A 19,903-nucleotide genomic window follows, 5' to 3' on the forward strand; every position below is an offset into this window, starting at 1 on the left:
GAGAGACACAAATCATTACAAATCTGAAGAAGCACTTACAATGCTAAGGAGTTATAGAAGGGAACACAATGTTTAGGTGCACTTCTAGGAGGCTCTTCTTGGAACTGTGTCCTTTCTGGAGAATATTTGAGGCCCACAGAACCACAGAACAGAACCTGGCTGTGGTGGGAGGGTTGGCAAATGAGAAGCCCTTGATCACAAATGGAAAAAATTTCTAAGCAGCATTCTACAAAGGACAGTCCGCATCACGGAAAGCTTTAGAACTTGGTGTGAACTGGCTTCTGGCCCCTTCACTTGCTATCTTGATTCTGTGCTGTAGATTTTAGCTACAGGCTGGCCCTAAAGGCTCCAGAATGGTTTAGTTCCTATTGCCTTGGGAAGGTTTCCTGGAAAGGTTGGGTACTCTGTGTCTACAGGAAGAAAGGAGCGTCTGAGCCCGAGGGCGGGAAGAAGGAAGCAGATGCTGGGGATCTGGTGAGGAATTAGGGATAAACCAACGGAAGAGGGGATTTGACACAGGTGAGAAGGTCCCAGCACCGCAGTGGTCAGTGAATGACACGTATACATATATCTATATCTATAGAGAGAAGGGGGTGAATATAATATTGAGGCTTTTTAAACAGTGTTGATTAGTCATGATACTTGGTATATAGTCTGCTGTCCTGAATGCTGTATTTTTTTTCTGTTTCACAGTGCTTGAAAAGTATATGAGAATTGACTTAAGAAATTCAATTTCTTAATTTTTGTAATTATATTTTTGATTAATTAATAGTTTTGATTAATTAATAGTTGTTTAAGTGTTTAGAAATACTATTGGCTTTTAAATCTGCATAAAAGATTTACACTATTTGAAAACTCATCCACATTAAAATTATCTTGATATGAATACTGATTAAATGTTATTTTAATGTAATTTAGGTAGTTATTTTAATGCAATTTAAGTAATTAAGAATATTTTATGTTCAACTATATTAATCAATTAAATATTAATAAAAATCAGTAAAAGACATGGTACTTATTTTTATGCAAGTATGCCGTGTAAGAAGCAGAATGACATGGCTAGAAATGAACGTAGACCTTTTTATTTTTGAGACAAGGTTTCACCTAGTAGCCCTTGCTGGCCTGCAATTCATCGTGTGGACCGGGCTGCCCATGCACTTGAGACAGTTTTGCTCTCCTTCCACAAAAGTGCTGAGATGACAAATGTGGACCATCATACCTGGCCGAACTTAGAGTCTTGAGAGCACCTCAGCATGGACTTTCAGGAAATTATGATAATGAAAAACTATCAAGAAGTATGCAAAAAGAAAGCCCCCAATGGACCTGAGAAAATCAAAACAAAACATTGGCATACAGGACTATTTCTATTTTAACACAGAAAGGAAGATATATACGTACGTGTGTGTGTGTGTGTGTGTGTGTGTGTGTGTGTGTGTGTGTGTGTGATATAACTCTCATCCATAAAACGAGCACTGTTAGCTGTCTTCCAGTACAGCCAGCCATTCTTCAGACAGGCTGCGCAGCATCCTCAGAGTGTGTGGAGGTAAGTGGAGACTTGTCTGATACTGGCTTGCTACCCTCACTCTGATACCTGCCTACTTTAGCTGACAATGACTGATCTGGAGAAGTTATTAATAACGAAGCTGGTAGAATAAGAAGAGACTGACAGAGGTGAGCTTGAGCTGGAGAAAAAGATAGAGGAAGTGGTTGGTTCTCGGAAGCAGGTTGAATTAAGAGGTAGGTTGAGTGACCCTGGTAGTGTTCAAACCATGAGACTGTGACAGGTCACACATCAGATTCAAATCATAAGAATTAAAGAGGTTAGTGTGACTAAGACTACAGGCCCCAAAAGCTGTGAACTCAGATTCTGTATCCTAAGCAGCCCCCAGAGTCGGACTGTTTTCACACCAGAATGTCACTCCTGGCTCTGGAGCCTGTTTCTTTATGTACAGCTAGGACATACAGGACTTCAGCCAGTGGAAATATGGAGAATTTGGTGTATGTCCAGTGTTTGGGTTAGTATTCTAGAAATCAGTCTCTTAATAGCTCAAGAAAACACTAACTATAGACAAAGATAATGGATTGATGACCAGGAGTCCCTCTGTGCACCTTCTGTTGACTAGTACGTTGTTGTGAGGAATATCCTAAAGGTTAGAAAACTCACTGTGCTGTATCTCTGATTACATCATAAATCAGTTAGCTAAGGCAGTGTTGTCTCCTGGTAGGCAGCATTCATGGTTGTAGATAGCATCTAGTGAGTGGACAAACCCATACTCTCCTTATGAACATTTCAGTCATTTGGTCTTAGATGAGTAAAAGAAAAAAAGAAACAAACAAAAACAACCACAAGCATAGGGCCCTTTTCAGACAATCAAGCCTAGTAGGAACTATCCCTTTTATTTAAGAATCACTTAAGTATCTACTCATTTCTTATTCATACATCAATTTGTTCGATGCTTATTTGTAAAAATGTAAGAAGCTGATGTAATAGGTCCAAGTGGCAATTTGAGGACCTTTTGTAACGAATAAGAGAGATTAGTTCATAGTTGGAGGAAAGTAGGGAAGACTCTTCAGGCCAGGGACAGGATGGTGACATGGAGGCCAGAGGAAGTTAATGGGACAGCCCTAAAGTCTTCAGACACCATTTCCCTGTCTGGGACTCCAATTTCAGTGCCTAGAGTGGGCACATGTTTGCACTGCAGTCACAAAGATTTATGTTCAAATGATTCTGCCCCTTGCCTCCTGTGACCTAGGACTTAGGGTCCGTGGGTTGTTTACACCTAAAATGAAACCTTGAAGACCCAAGTAACCATGTGTGTCCAGTGTCTGACACAGTGTTTGGCAACAGCGCTACTACATGGCCATATATGGGGATGGGTGGATGGATAGATAGATGACAGAGAGATAGATAGATAGATAGATAGATAGATAGATAGATAGATAGATAGATAGATAGATATAGATGATAGATCGAAAGATGATAGTGGGTAGAACCATTTTTCCTACATGCCACTTCCTAACAAAACAGTATTAAATCCTCAATTTTCAAAGTTTCTTGTTAAAGACCATTTCAACACATGTAGTAGAAAAAAAGAGAAGAAAGAGGAGAAAAGCAGCTCAAATGAACTAAGAATGTTCAAAAGGCTGACTCCCTAAGTATAAAAAATTAGACACAAGTTGAAATTCAAAGACTGAATTTACTATGGAAAACATGAACACTCTGAGGATTTTCACAAAGCACCCAGCATGAAAGAACCAAGAAAATCACAGAATAATTTGTCTGTGTAGAAAGAGCTGGAAGTCAGTTGGAATAGTTGTCCTCAAAAAAAGTCTTTTTAGTCATGCCATTCTCCTATGGGACAAAAGGCAGAGGGAGGAATGTCCATAAAATTATATCTAAATAGGGGGTGGGGGAGGAAGATTCTCCTAGAAGAAAAAAAAAACTCATGCAGATGTAAAGAGCAGATAGAGTTTTAACTTATTTTTATCTTCCTGTAAACCATGTCAATTCTAGGCACTGATAAATTTTATTTTACTGAATCCCTGGATTTATTAATTATTGTTCTCAAATAATCACACATCAGTCCACAACCTACCTGTAGATATTAATAGAGTTCTGCCATGAATAGCTAGCTGAAAATTTCAAGATTCAAGACTATGTAATTCTATGAAATTCTTTGTTGTTTTTGGAAGAAATTGAACAAAACGTTACTTTAAGCTTCCAGTTTTCAGCCCTTGTCTGCACCCAGACAGATCATAAAACAGCTTCAGGTTTATCTTATTGGTTCTGGGATTGGATCAGGAGACAATGGGTGACCTTGCTGAAGAAGGTGGGTCATACAGAGCATGGGCAAGGCCCAGTAGAGAGCTTCTGTTTCTATCGGGAACAGGGAGATGGCTTGGTGGGCAAAGGCACTTGCTGTGTGAGCCTTGTGACCTTAGTTTGATCCCCAGAACCCACAAAAAGGTGGAAGAGAGAACCTATTCCATAAGGTGTCTTCTGGCCACACACATGAGCCATGCCTCACAGACAAACAACAGTAAGCACATTTTTGTTTCGTTTCTTTTTTTTTTTTTTTTTCGTTTTTGGTATTTCAAGACAGAGTTTTTCTCTGTGTAAACAGTCCTAGATGTCCTGGAACTCACTTTATAGATCAGGCTGCCCTCCAGCTCACAGAGATCCACCTACTTCTGCCTCAGGGTGCTGGGATGTGTGTACCACCACATGCGGTCTGAGTAAGTATATCTAAAACTGGCTTTCAGGGTTTCGTTCAAGTAAAGGATAGTAGTTTATAAAAGTTTGAAAGCTTCTAGACTGTAGAATACACATATTCCTGCAAGATCTTATATTTTCTGAGCCTCTTGGAGGATCACACTGCATGCCATTGTCTCCTCCCTAATTCCTGGTGGTCACATTATCTTCCGTCAAGTGAGTTTAGTAACTAGGTCCCAGGGAGCCAGGAAAAGGTACTTTTCTAAAACTTTATAGTCTACCTCAAGATAGATCCAGCTATTGGATATACACCCAAAGGACACTCCATCCTACTACAGAGACACTTGCTCAACCATGTCCATTGTTGTCCTTTTCATAACAGCTAGATTGGAAATAGCTTAGATGCCCAGCAACAGATGAATTGATCAGGAAAATATAGTACATTTACACAAAGAATATTACTTAGCTGTTAAAAAATTATAAAATTCAAAGGTAAACAGATAGAGGCAGAAAAAAAATCATCCTGGGTGAGATAACCTAGACCCCAAAAGACAACAATGGCAGGTATTTGCTTATATGTGGATGCTATCTTTTAAGCCTTTGCTACTATCTGAATAACGACAGAGGTTAGGTATAGAGTAAGGAACTACTGGAGAGGGAAGGATTGCCCAAGGAAGGGGAAAGAGAAAATACAGTTAGAGATAAACAGGAGGGATACTGGAATGGGAGGATTAAACTGGGAGAGGGAGGGAAGAGGAGAGTAAGGGAGGAAATATGGAGAAGTGATAACAGTAAGGGACATTTGAGAGGTCACTCAAAAACCTACTACATTAGACGCCTCATAAAATATGTATATGTATATGAAATATATATATAAATGAATCACCAAATAATGAGAAAGTCAAAGCCTCAACTAGACCACTCACATCCAAGCGAAACCTCCAATGAGTGTAGGAATGGGACTCATCTAATTGAGTTGTTGTCAAAAGGGCCCCATAAAAACCTCAAAATAACTCAGCCAATTACCAAGGCTATTGGTTGCTCTCTACAAGATGATGTTTAGGACCCACGGCTGAAGACAACATCTACACACAACTCACTGAAAACAGAGAAGTTGAGCTGGTGTCTTCCTAGGGCCTTCACTCTCACTGACTAGTGTTCATGGCACAGGAAGGTACTCTGCACACCACCAGAGGAGAAACTTAAACACCAACCCAGCTTCAAACCCCTTGACCTACAGTGGTGACCTGTCTGCAGGACATGCTGGTATAATAGTGGCACAAACATTGTGGGAGCAACCAATGACTATCTGATTGGATTTAAGGCCCACTTCACGAGATGGAACCCATGCCCAACACTGCTTGTGTGGCTAAGGACCTGAGACTAGATAGACCATGGACCTAGAGGAAAACCAAATACTACTGTTCTGCTAGAGGAACATGGCAATAAAATGACTCCTAATGGCATTCTGCTGTACCCACAGATCAGTGTCTCAGTCAGCATCAGAGAAACTTTATTCTTCAGTAGACAGAAACTAATTCAGCGACCCATAGCTGGACATTGTGCGGAGAATGACAGACTTTGATACACTTAGTTCTAACTGGGATGTCTCCATCAAATCCCTCCCCTCGGGGCTCAGGAAGCTATGCGGAAAAGGAGGCAAGAAGACTGTGGAAGCCAGAGGGGATGGATGACACCAGGGGACATGCCTTCCAGACACAGCAGGACTGACGCACACATGAACTCACAGACTGTGATAGCATGCGTAGGGCCTGCACAGGTCCAAAGCAGATGGGGTCCCAGTGCTGCAGCGGAACTACCTCCAACTGATAACTGCTCCCAAAGGAAAAGCTAGTTTCCCCAATGACATCTCACGGGGACACGAACCACACTCGGAGGCCAGCCCCACGCCCAGCAGTAGTCAGCAAACACAAGTGAACTCAGGGGTACCTTACTGGTCTTTTGCTTATATAGACTTTGATTTCTGATTTTATATTTTTATGGGTTTTGTGTGAGTGTGTGTGTGTGTGTGTGTGTGTGTGTGTGTGTGTGTGCGCGCGTGTGGTGTCTCACGCTATTTGTTTCTTTCTCTTTTCTTTCTGTTGTTAGTTTGTTCACTTTGTTTTATCCTTGTTTGTGTTTTTTATTTTTTCTGTCTGTTTTTTAAAGAGAGACAGAGAGACAGAGAGAGAGAGAGACAGAGCGGGGGAGTTGGAAGGCCAGGGAGGATATGAGGGACAAGAAGCCATGTTCAGAACACACTGTATGAAAATAGCTATTTTAAAGGGAACATAAAATAAAGAGTATGGCGGTATCGCCAAGTGCCAGCCCCCTTTAACTCCTGAAGCGCAGTCCGCTCCTCTCATCTGATGACTGACCCACTGCTGCCCTATGCTGCAGGCACCCCGCTCAAGTCTTTCTCACACCCACCTACCCTCCGTCTGATGCCACGAAGAGAGGCTTCTGTCTTTGAGAGGCCTTCTCCCAGTCTCCTACACTATTGGACTCACATATTACTGCCTTGAGAGGAAATGAGTGCTTTCATATCAAGCCAGGACCTATCGAAGCATTATTTATGAATAAGATATTGGTTGTACAGTGAGAACAGACACCCACAAGGTGAGAAGAGTCCCGAGGACACCGACTCTGGTCCCAGGCGAAGGTGGTACTATGAGGAGGTAAGGTGGGGAGTGGGTCAGTGTTTCTCCTTGTTGCACACTCTTGAGCCTCTTCTAAGAAGGGAAGGGACAGGAATAGACGGACCTACAGAGGCAGGCAGCCTTGTCTCTCTAATGGGGATATGATGCCGTGGATCAGCAATTTTATGTGAAACATGAGTCCTTGAGTGCACATCTTTCAATAACACAGTGATACATGTATTTAGCTATTCAAGAGAGGCTCCATGAGACCTTCTGAATGGATGAACACACAAATACATGCATGAATGTGTGTGTGTGTGTGTGTGTGTGTGTGTGTGTGTGTGTGTGTGTAGTATAAACACATGCCACCTACCCTCAGTAAGCAAAGATGCACCCATATTAAGGAAACAAGGATAATTACATGCAAGAACCCAGGATCACACTTGGTCTCTTGCCAGCCCGTTTTACCTGATGCATTTAGACAGGTTCAGAGGTGAGTCTTCTTTGTCCCATGAGGCTGATGAGCAAGTCTGTGTAACTCTGCGTATCTCGTCTCCCAGAATTCTTCTTGGGCAAGGTTCTCATAGCCTACACCTCGAAGATAAAGAGAGGCCATGGTGCTGTTGCAGTCTCATAGCAGATAGTTTATCGAAGGCTGAAGAGGACCTCAGGAACCCAGGAAAGCCAGTAAACACTGGAGGGCCTAGAGTTCAAACAGCATGGATGTTGAACATTGTCTGTCACTCGGGGTCGGTGACCCTGCCCTCTTTCCTGGGAGCAAGGTGTATGCAGATATCAGAGAGCCAAGTAGTAAAACCTGCTTATCAGGGGTCACTGGGGGCTGTAGGGCTGGCTCAGGAAAGGGCTTGCTGTGCAAGGGGAGAGGGAGTTGATTATGATCCCAGAGACCCATGTGAAAAGTGAGACTTGATGACGTGTGTTTGTAATCCTACCACTAGGATGTGTGACCTGCTAGGTGAGCTCAGAACGATGGGAGAACCTTCCAAAAAACTAAAATGGATGGCTCCTGAGGAGGACCAACCAAGGCAGTCCTCTGGTCTCTATGCACACATATACAGGCATGTAAGTATACACACAACACACGCACGCGCACACACACACACATACCACACACACACACCACATGCACTGCACACACACACCATACACACATTAACACACACAAAATACACACACCATACACATACATACACACACACACCACACACATACACACATATATACATACCATACACACATACACACACATATCACACACAACACATACACACACATACACAGACACCACACACATCATATACACACATATACACACACCACACACACCATCCACACACACACACATATACCACACACACACCACACATATATACACACATCACACATACACACATATACAATACGACACACACACACATACACATATCACCACTGTATACACATACCATACACACATGTTCACACACATACACCATACACAACCATACACATACATACACACACATACACACATATACACATATACACATACCACCCACACAACACACACACACACACACACAGAGCCTTGGAGTATGCTGTGCCTATGTATTTTATAGGCCTGACCCTTTCTCAGATAAGATGGATATGAACTGGAGAAAACAACCATTTAATTGATGAAGAACATCTCTTTCACAAATGTCCTGTTTGATATAATCCTGGATTTACCGCACCAAACCAGCCCAAATAATCTGCTAGGGTTACAGTTTCTGATTTCCCAGGTTTTTCGCTGCCTATGAAAAGGATGTTGTGAAGCGTGAGTCACACAGCCTCTGGCTTTCTAGAAGTGTGAGAAGTCCCTATATAAAGATGGAGCTTCCTGGCTAGGACGCTGCAGCAGGCAGGGAGGGGGCCATTGGTGGTCTCGCCCAGGGAAAAGGGACATCATGCTTAGCCTTCCTTTGCTGTTGCTTCTCTGGGGCACCAGCTCTTATAGCTTCCCCGTGTTTCAAGAAGGACGCCGGCAAGATGCGGAGACTGTCTGGGTAAATGGACGCTACATTACGTGGGACAGGAATGCGAGCCTTTGCTTTGTGTCCTTCTATTACAGCATGATGGCATTTATGGGTGGATTTCCTTCTAAGAGGAATAGAGTATATCAGAAATGGAGCCTTCTCAAACACATATCTAGCCAAGCCTGGTTGGAGGAGAGGGAACCAAGGAAGGAGAGGCAGCTCGCTCTACAAATGTGGATTTGCAACAGAGTGCAAACCTCACCTACAATTCTTGTCCCAACACGAGCTTCCGAATTCTCAGTACTTAGTGGTGGGAGCTCTCTGCTCTGAAACCGAAGGATAAGAAGGGCAGCGAAGCTTAGTCAAAACTTTAAAGTAATTATCTAGTGTGGCTAAAGCCTCAGGATGTCATTTAAAAAAAAAAAAAAAAAAGGAGAACCATTTTCCAGTTAGTGCTCCATAACTTTAAGTATTTACGTATTTTTAATTATGTGTATGAGTGAGTGTATCATGTGTCTGCCCACCTCAGGTAGAGGCCAACAGTGGTCTTTGGATCCCCTCAGCCTGGGTTCTCTGCAGGCAGTAAGTGCTCTTAACTGACTTAGTGGTTCGTTAACTTTGTATTTTATCAGAAATACCTGGAAAACTACTACAACTTGGGCAAAGACACAGCAGATAAAACCCTGAGTGGCAAGGACTTGATGGCTGGAAAGCTGAAGCAAATGCAGCAATTATTTGGGCTGAAAGTGACCGGAAAGTCAGATCCTGAAACTCTGAGAGCGATGGGGAAGCCCAGGTGTGGGGTGTCTGATGTGACGCCATACTCCATCACCTACAACAATCCACGCTGGACAAAAACACATCTGACGTACAGGTAACTAGACTGGCATCAGAATCAAAATGGGGTCATTGTTCCCCATTAGAATAGCGGGAAACAAGACCCAGTGTGCCACCATCTTATTTTTTTTCTTAGCATTTTGAACTACACACCATATTTGCCAAGAGCAGTTGTGGAAGAGTCCATCGAGAAAGCCTTCCAAGTCTGGAGTGATGTGACACCACTGACATTCTCCAGGGTCTTTGAGGAGGAAGGGGATATCGTGCTGGCTTTCTACAGAGGAGGTAAGTTCTTCAACCTCGCCTTGTCCCTCAATCTCTCCTGCTTTGCGGGGGGGGGGGGGAGTTGCTTGTCGAAGAGCATTATTGGTTTTATGGGGTCGAGGAGTGAAATAGTATCACATGGGATGGAAGTCTGTTGGCGACTCAGCAAAGCTCTGAGCTAGCCAACAGGAGAACCAAATGAGCCTTTTATTGAATTTGGTTTCTTGCAGACCACGGTGACAATAACCCTTTTGATGGACCCTTCTATGGCCTTGCTCACGCTTTTCAGCCAGGACCGAGAATTGGGGGCGACGTTCATTTCGATCTTGATGACAGGTGGACCGACACCAGCGAGAGTGAGTCTATGAGGCCCCTGCTCTCAGTTCAACTGGCCCTTCCTAGTCCTTTGCAATGTTGGTTGATTTAATGGACAGAATGCATTAATGGAAGTAGGTAATCCATTACCACTCAGAGAACTAGTAGCACATTGAGAAGCAGGAAACAGGAGTGATTTCTGATCATATATCATCTTTCTGATGGCAAATAGGTTACTCTAAAACTGCTCTTAAGAAATTCTGAGGGCTGATGAGATGCAGCTCCTGAAATCCTCCATTTGATTCCTGGAACCCATTTGGCAGAGAGGAGAAAACTGAATCCTCTAAGTTGTTCTCTGCCTTCCACACAGGCATCCTCTGTGCACTTTGTGCTTGCACATGCATGCACACACACACACACACACACACACACACACACACACACACACACATCAATCAATCAATCAATGTAAACCACTTTTCTTTTAAAAAGAAAGAAAATGTTGAAAGTTTTAATGTTTTACTTATGGACCTGGACCATTTTTACAAGAAAGACGCAATAAACTTAACAAATTTGGTATTAAACTTGGAAAACTGAATGAGAAAAAACTGTTTTGTGCATTCCAATTTTTCCAGCAGTAATCATTTATTAGCTTTGTAAATAAGAAAAAGTACAAAACGTTAGTGCTTCATTGCCCCTCTGCAAAAGAACTTGTCCCAGGTCTTTGTTAACATGGACTCATCTGAGCTAGACTTTAGATCAGTGAGATCTCTATTGGACCAATATAATCCTAGAGTGCAGGCCTGTTACAGTTAACATATGCATGCTCCCACCTTCAGAAAAAGACTGTATATACATGTGTGTATTTTAAAAAGAGACTGAGAAGGTGTGAACATTCACCCTGGAAGATTATTTCCTTACTAGATGTCTCAAAACAACATAATTTTTAGTAATTGGAAACATTTGGCTCTTTGTCCTTCCAGATTTCAACTTGTTCTATGTTACGGCTCATGAGTTGGGCCACTCCCTTGGACTCACTCATTCCTATGATATTGGGGCATTAATGTTCCCCAGCTACACATGGTACACTGAGGACTTTGTGCTAAACCAGGATGACATCAATCGTATCCAGGCTTTATACGGTAAGTGAGACAGCCATTAGCTGTTGAAGGCATTTCAGTCTTCAGGTGGGCTTCTAGAACCATGGAAACTAACTCCAGGTCCCTTATATTCTTTAGGACCTTCCCCAAATCCCATCCAGCCAACAGGTGCAACAACCCCAAAACTATGTGATCCCAATCTAAGCTTTGATGCTATAACTACATTTCGGGGAGAGGTGATGTTCTTCACAGGCAGGTAATATCTTTATGCTTCACTGGACTCTAAATTCACTGTTGTAGACCACCGATATGGCTCATCTATTAACCTTACAGTGTTTGTAATTACATGGTAACAATTGATTGTGTTTCTTTTCTTATCTTTTTACAACTTATAATGACTGCTTCCAAGTGGTAATTAGGTCAGTTGGTTCAGAAAAATCACCACTGTAGTGAAAACATGTTAATGTAATGTCATTTTATGGATCTGTAAATTAGGAAGGGAAGGAAAGAGAGGTTCCCTGGGGACACAGAGCTCATGGGTGGCAGAGCAGTTATCAGTCTCCTGGCCCCCTATTCAGAGCTCTTTTCAAGATCTCAATCTGCATGTTGATGAGTGTGATGTTCCTTTACCAGGAAAAGTAGGTCTTTTTATGAACCATTATGTCAATGAGGTAGCTCTTTAACAGCTTTGCTCTGCTCCTGAAGGGTGTCTGTGGCTCCTGAAGCTCAGGAAAGAGAAAGGAAAAAGCCATTGCTGGAAGACTTCTGAGTCCCTCAGGCAGAGAAGGGCAGCCCCCCTCAGAAGAGGGAACTTAAAATCCCCTGTCAGTGTGTGGACCTGAAAACATGCTGCTCCCCTTCTACACAAGGACCAGGCTTACCCTCCACACCATGATGATTTCTAAAGGTCCAGGCAATATAATAGCACACCCAGATGTTCCCCACTGAAAAGTGAATAGAACAGAGGTGCTCTGGAAGGCTGGATCCCTCAGCCACTCTTCTCAGAGTATACTGGTGCTGTCTGGTTATGTTGTACCCAAACTCAGATATTGACCCCAAATGCTTTCTAGGCTCTTCTTTGCTACTTTTGAGAATAAAAGATAAGGATGGAACTTGCATGATGTGACCCCATCTGGCTCTGGACTTTTTTTTTTTTTTCCTGCTTGGAGTCTGTTTAGGTAGTTGACTTCCTCTTGGTTTAATTTTGGTGGTTTGACTGGATCTAGAAATTCATCCATTTGTTTTAGGTCATTTAGCTTAATGGACCACATTTCTTAAATATTCCCTTTTAATATTCTGAATTTATTTAGTATCTACTATAATGTTTTCTGTTCTATTCTGATTCTATTGATTTAGGTCCTCTCTTCCATTTGTTTGGTTGGGCCTAGAGGCTGTCACTCTTGTCTATTGTCTCAAAGAATCATCTCTTAGATTCACTGATTCTTTGTAGTGGTTTCTTTGTTTCTATTTCATTGATTTCTGATCTGATTTTTATTATTTTTTACCATCAACTAGGTTTGCATTTAGTTTGCTCTTGTTTTTCCAATTTTTTGAGATACACCACTAAGTCCTTTATCTGTGCTCTTCCTGATTTTAATTTTAATGGAGGCACTTTGAGCTGTAAATTCCCCTACAGGACTACTTTCAATGTGTGCAGAGGCTTTGTGTTGTGGTTTCATTTTCATTTAGTTCCAGGGGTTTATTTTATGTCTTTCTTGACTTCTTCTTTGACCCATTCATCTTTCAGTAATGAGTTATTCAATCTCCATGAGTTTTTGTATTTCCTACAGATTTGTTTGCTGACAATTTTAAGTTTTATTGCACTGTGGTCAGATAGGATGCAAGGAATCATTTAAACATTTTTGAATTGTAGAGATTTGTTTTATGTGGTCTCTTTTAGAACAGCTCCTGTGTGTTGCCAAGTGTGGTTTGTATTCTTTGGTCTTTGGATGAAATGTTTTGTAGATAACTGTTAAGCCCATTTGATATATTATAGAAATTAATTCTGATGTTTCTATGTTTTATTTTTGGTCCGGATAACTTGTCTGGATAAAATAGCATTTTGAAACCATCTGCTACTAGTGGATTGATTTTAGTCTGTATCTTTAAATTTATTAGCACATTTTTAAAAAGGAAATTGGGTACACCAAAGTTCAGTGCACATATGCTTAGGATTGCAATGTCTTCTTGGATAGCTGCTCCCTTGATTAGAATAAAGTGTCCCTCTTTATCTCTTCTGATTAGTTTTAATTTGAAGTCTATTTTGTCAGATATTAGAAGACTCACACCTGCTTGCTTCCTGACCCCATTTGATAGGAGTATTTTGTCCATCCTTTTACCCTAAGAAGATGCTTATCTTTAAAGCTAAGGAGTATTTCTTGTAGAAAGCAGATGGACTTTGGATTTTTGATCCTTTCAATCAGCCCATGTCTTTTGATTCGGAAATTAGGGTCACTGATATTTAAAGTTATTATTGAATTGTGTGTGTTAATTGTAGTCATGTTGTTGATTTTTGTTGTTGTTGTTGTGTTCTCAAAGACACTTACTGTGTGTTTTAGTAATTATGGCTTCGTATTTTTCCACTGTCTCTCTTCAGTCCTAAATATTGTTTCCTGTATTTTCTTTAGATTTGGCTTGTTGGATAGAAAGTTTTTAGGTTATTAATATTGTTTTTCTTTCTCCTTCAACTATGGTGGATAGTTTTTGTTTGTTTGTTTGTTTGTTTGTTTGTTTGTTTGTTTTCGGAGCTGAGGACCAAACCCAGGGCCTTGGGCTTGCTAGGCCCTCTACCATTGAGCTAAATCCCCAACCCCTATGGTGGATAGTTTTACTGGGTGTATTAATTTAGGCTAACGGTCATAGTTTTTTAGAATTTGAAATGCATTTCTCCAGGCTCTTCTGGCCTCCAAGGTCTCCACTGAGAAATCTGTACTCTAGTGGGTTTTCCTTTATATGTGACTTGTGCTTTTTCTCCTAGAACTTTCAGCACACTTTCTTTTATATGTGTGCTTAGCATTTCAACTGTGGTGTACTGTGGGGATTTTCTTTTTCCACTCTTGCCTGTTTGGTGATCTGTGTGCTTCTGGTATCTAAATAGGTGTGTTTTTCCTTGGTTTGGGAAAGTTTTCTTCTATGATCTTGTTGAAGATCTGGTCTATGCTGTTGACTTGGAGTTCTTCTCTCTGTCTATGTCTGTAATTCAAAGGTTTGGTTTTTTTATGTCATCCCACATTTCCTGTGTGTATTTTTTGTAATGTGTCATATCCCATACTTTTTTGTTATAGATTCTCTTTTTATTCTTGAGTCCTGATTCCCTGTCGTCAACTTGATTCATCCCAATTATAAGGCTTTCCTTTGCATTTTCTAGTTGAGGTATTGGGTTTTTCAATTCCATCTTCATTTCAGCTTGAGTTCTTTTCAATGTTCCTATTACCTTATTGAATTTTTATTCATGTGTTTTAGATTGTCTTTGCCATTTCCAACAACTTTGTGTTTTCTTGGGCATCACTCAGGCATTTATTCTCTTTAAGCTCTTTATCCTTGATTTAATTGAACTGGTTTTTTTTTAATCTTCTTTAAACTTTTGTTCTTTGATGAAGTTTATGACTGTTATGATTGTCCTTTTAAATTCTGTGCCTTCTGGTTCATGTAGGAAATTCTCACAGCGAACATTTCCACAGGACTGGTGGGTTTTGAAGAAAAGATAATGGCTTGAGATTTCAATTTCTATTGTTGGTGTATTTTCAATAAGATCTGGGCATCTTTTGATAGTTCTAAATCTGATATGGATAGAGCAGGTTGGGGCAGATAGAGAAGTTTTGTGGGTAGATTGGGCCAAAGAGGTTAGAAATGGTTTGGGAGGAATGTTCAGAAGACACAGGGCTGACGTACAGGATTTGCCTCCTGGTCCAAGCCTGGAGTATGGGGGTAGGTCTGGCTGGGTGGAAAGGTTGAATGTAGCGTGGGTGGGGCCTGTGGATTAGAGGGTAGGTGGTTAAGGTCATTAGCAAAAGCCTAGAAGTTTGTGTTTCAGGCAGGAGTGGCTAGGCTAGGCTGGGACTCTGGGTGTGGGATCCAGGCTAGATCTGGCAAGTTGGAGAGGGTCAATGAAACTCACTGGGCTAGATGCTTGGATGTGGAAGATCTGGCTGGGTGGAGAGATTGAATGTGGTGTAGAAGAAGCCTGTAGGTGTTGGACTCATAGATTATATCTTAAAAATTATACCCTGTATAAAGGATTTAACCTTCCACAGGTTTAAGTATTCATAGGAGTATCCATGCACCCTCAGATACTCAGGGGTGACACCATCACTAAGTACAGAACATTGTGTTGCAGTTGGTCACATGCTACAGTCAGCGCCTCATGGCTCACCAAAGCTGACTATTACATTTTGAAGATTTATGCAAATTGGTTGTAAATCACAGTCAATATAAAAATTAAACTGTACTGGAACCAACAATAACAGAAATAAAACATTGTTTTGTCATCATCTTCACTGAAACCTGTTGATGGTACTGAGGCTCCAACCCAGGACTTCCCGCATGTCAGGCCAGAACTCCACCACTGGTCTATATGCCCAACCTTATTCTCACAACCTTTTATTCCTTATGTTCAGTTGGTTTATGCCATCTGTGTCTCCAAATGATAGGGATCCCAGGTGATATACTGCCGTCACTTTTAAGATTTGCCACAGCGTGAGAAACAAGCACATCGAACAGAAACCTTCACGTCCAGTCTCTTCTTTGGAGGGGCCGTAGACATTCACTACCAGCAGCTCCAGTGAGGAGTGGGTGGAGACTGCTGGGAGACTGACACCCATGCTCTCTCTGCCTTTCAAATTAGGTTCTACATCCGTGTAAACTACTTCATGCCAGAGCCTGAGCTCAATTTGATAGGTATTATCTGGCCAGATCTGCCAGGTAAACTTGATGCTGCTTATGAAGCTAGTATAATGGATGAAGTCCGCTTTTTCAAAGGTAATGTTTCTGATGGTTTCTCTGTTTGTATAAATTAAACTTTCATTTAGCTTAGGGGTAAGATAAAAGGGAATTAGCTATGTTCACTGCATGTGCTTCTGAAAATCTAAGTTTCATGAAGTAAAACTTAGGAGCCCACCGTCTTGGTTAAAAGTTACATTGCATGTTTAGCATCATTTTGATTAAAATGTAAGTGAATAGAGATGTAACTCTCTAGGCTCGTTAAAGAACTTGCAAACATCACTGTATTTTAAACTTCCTTCATACCACTGGGATTGCTCAGAAATGAAATTGAGAGACAGGAGGTAGTTCTACAAAGGATGACACAGAATGCTTTTGTGCATGCAATTTCCTGGACCCCATTTTAATACGAACCATCTCCTGCGAGAGAAGGAAGCTGTCACCAGGGAGGCAGATGAGGCACCGCGTACTTGATTTCTCCTAGTAAAGTGATGATATGTTTCCCTGACTTTGATTTAGAGCCTCTTTTCTTGAGGTCAGGCTATGTGGTGGTGAACATGTGACCACTTTACTGGGAGAAGTCAGTCATGTTCCCAGGACCCTTGTCCTAATGACATCCTGCCTTGAAAAACAAAATAGACTCTCAAGTCTCACTGTGAAACTTCTTTGAGAGAATCTAAATTTTACTAAGTTTTCCAGGAAACTCATTCATAGATTAATATATGAGAAAATCAAAGTAACTGTGGATGGAATTCAATGAGTCTACGTGATTCAGTGAGATCAGAGAATCTAGCGCTTCTGACTTTGAAGACCATGCCAGACACACGTACTTTTTACCAACATGTTTTGGTATAGTACAGCCTTTGAGACACTGAATACAGTTATAGACTCAAACAAAGAAGAGAATTCAGTTCAGATGGACACCACACTTGGCAATGGCATCTCTAGCCTTTATTATGTAAAATTAAATAGAAGTTTACATATGCAACGTTTCAAAGCACCATTTTGTGTGAGCTAAAATAAGCATGTTTGTGAACAAGAGTGATCTTGCCTTCAAAAAAGATCATTTCCTGTGATATAGAGCTTAGGCGCTGCAAACAAACTCTTGAATCTGCACACATTTACCTATCTACCTTTTACAATGCTGTTGAACTTTGTTGCCACAGAGGTAGCCTAGAACTTCTAGTTGTTTAGTATCTGGCTTTGGAAAGGAGCTTCAACTGCAATAGGAAAAAAAAGATAATTTTCAAAGCTTGTTACAGAATAGAATGGCCTAGAAAAAACCTCATGTAAACCAGGCTTGGCGGCTCACGCCTCTAACCCCAGCCTTTAAGAGGGTAAGGCAGGAAGGCGGCTGCAAACTGGAGGCCAAGCCTGGTTACATAGTGAACTCCAGACCAGACTAGCTTACAGTGTGAGACTCTCTCAAAAACACAAAAGTCAATCAGACAAACAAAAGGCAAACTCATTCAATTGGTTTGAAATTGGATCCCAATATCAGCATTTAACACAAAACAAGACACCACCACCTTCCCTGGGTGGTTGCAGTTTGTAGCTAGGATACTGCTCTAGCCTTTGAAGCTTAGCTGGAAATGTAGACAAGGAGGTTCATCTGTGGCTTTTGATTGGCAGGCAATAGGATGTGGGCTGTTCGTACAAGGAGTGTAATGAGCGGATACCCCGTGGACATCCACAGCTACTTTGGCTTCCCTAGCGACGTGACACATATTGATGCTGCTGTCTGTGAGGAAGAGATTGGAAAAACATACTTCTTTGTTGATCACATGTACTGGAGGTAAAGACTGAGATCCAAATAATGTTATGGTGCCAGTTGTTTGAATAGAGAAAGATCTTAAAATGAGTTTCAAATAGCCTTGACCAACTGCCTTTGTTTGCGAATGGCTGTAGCCACTGAACATCCATTAGTCCGTGGACTGGTAGGTCTCACATGGTGCTTGTACAAGGAATCCAGTGAGCCTGTGGCACTGTTCCATGCTGTGGAAAGACAGGACAGTAAAAGCATTCAACTTCCTGAGCTTCTTTGACACAAACTTAGCCATTCACACAGCATTTTATCTTAAGAGGACATCTCTGTAGTTCACTGGATTTCAGAGGGACCTTATGCATATTCTGACATCCTCAGCATTCATTTTTCCTCACCCAGTTCACTCTTTTTTAATCTCAAGAATTAAAAATTTGTATGCAATCCATGCTGGTGTGATTCTATAAATATTTTAAGCAATCTGCATGTTTGGTCAAAGGTCCTAATACTTTTAACCACTTTTTGATCAGGTATGATGAATATAGACGGTCCATGGATCCAGGTTATCCCAAATTAATAACAGAGGACTTCCCGGGTGTTGGCGATAAAGTTGATGACGTTTTCCAGAAAAATGGTAAGAGTATAAACATTTTCTCCATTTGTTAAAATACTAAAAGTAACAGTATTTCTATTTAATGTAAATGTAAAAATGTAAATGAAAGTACAAATGTAAAAAATAAATATACTGAAGTCATGTAGTACTCAGTATTGAGTCAAAATCTGGAAACTACATGTATAATTTAATAAATATGTTTCATTTTTTTTCTAGGGTATTTCTATTTCTTTCACCAATCAACTCAATACAGATTTGACCTCCAAACGAGAAGAGTTGATGCTCCCCGTGATTCCAATACCTGGTTCAACTGCTGAGAGTCCTGGCAACCTGTTACCAAGTTAATGAAAATACATATCTCATCATCTTAAGGAAGGTGTTTTTCTGAAGAGCCAAGTATTTTTATATTTATTTACCTTCTAGAATTGCTGATATATAGCACTACTGAATACACTTTTATTTATATTTCATTTTACATATTTTTACAATTTATAGTATAATATTTTATGAACTAAAACAGTTTAGTGCCACAGCTGACAGCCCAAGAAGGTCAAGTTCATGGTTGATAAGTCACTGAAGGAGGCTATTTGTCCAGTGAGTGACTCTGACAGACATTGATCCTAGGCCTCTCCTTCTAAGAGAGGAGGGTCACCAGACAAGCTCTCCTCAGAGGAAATGGCTCTTGGACACACGAACAGCTGTACATGAGGAAAGTCGGTTGATACTTTGGGTTTGGTTTTTAAAACAGATCTTACAGCCCAGGCTGGCACTGGACTCACCTCTTCCACTGCTGACTCCCAAATGCTGGGATTACAGGCATGCCCATCATGCCCAGCTAAGAGATGGTCCTTGTACAAAATAAAGATTTGATACTTAAAGCCACTTTTGTCTCTAATGCTTTATAAGTTTTCTATTTCATTATGTTTTTATTACCTGATTGTAAAGCCTCACTTATAAATACTATTTTTTTTCAAATTTGAAATGGAAAACAAGCAATATGAAAAATGCTCATGAGAAAATTAGTCTATCCAAAATTTTCAAATTTCTACATTTTTGTGGAGTTTGTCTACAGCAGGATATGCCTCAAAAGCAAGGTATCATGACACCTAGCCCTTAGCAATTATCATCATGTGCCAAGGCAGAGTGAGTCTTCAACACTGGACTATGAAGTATGTGGCAGGGCTACAAGCCTGGACAAGGAAGAAGT

At 41.0% G+C, this 19,903-nt stretch overlaps 1 protein-coding gene across 1 annotated transcript; it reads left to right on the forward strand.

Annotated features, from left to right (window-relative positions):
- Positions 1–8,798: 8,798 nt before the first annotated feature.
- On the forward strand, positions 8,799–19,013 carry LOC131914045 (interstitial collagenase A-like). The gene is made up of 10 exons (XM_059266647.1): positions 8,799–8,897; positions 9,500–9,741; positions 9,841–9,989; positions 10,199–10,324; positions 11,267–11,425; positions 11,522–11,639; positions 16,227–16,360; positions 17,954–18,116; positions 18,614–18,717; positions 18,913–19,013. Exons 1-10 carry the CDS (start codon positions 8,799–8,801, stop codon positions 19,011–19,013), a joined length of 1,395 nt encoding a protein of 464 aa, XP_059122630.1.
- Positions 19,014–19,903: the final 890 nt, after the last annotated feature.

The sequence above is a fragment of the Peromyscus eremicus genome, chromosome 7 (assembly GCF_949786415.1).
Source record: "Peromyscus eremicus chromosome 7, PerEre_H2_v1, whole genome shotgun sequence".
NCBI classification, from domain to species: Eukaryota; Metazoa; Chordata; class Mammalia; order Rodentia; family Cricetidae; genus Peromyscus; species Peromyscus eremicus.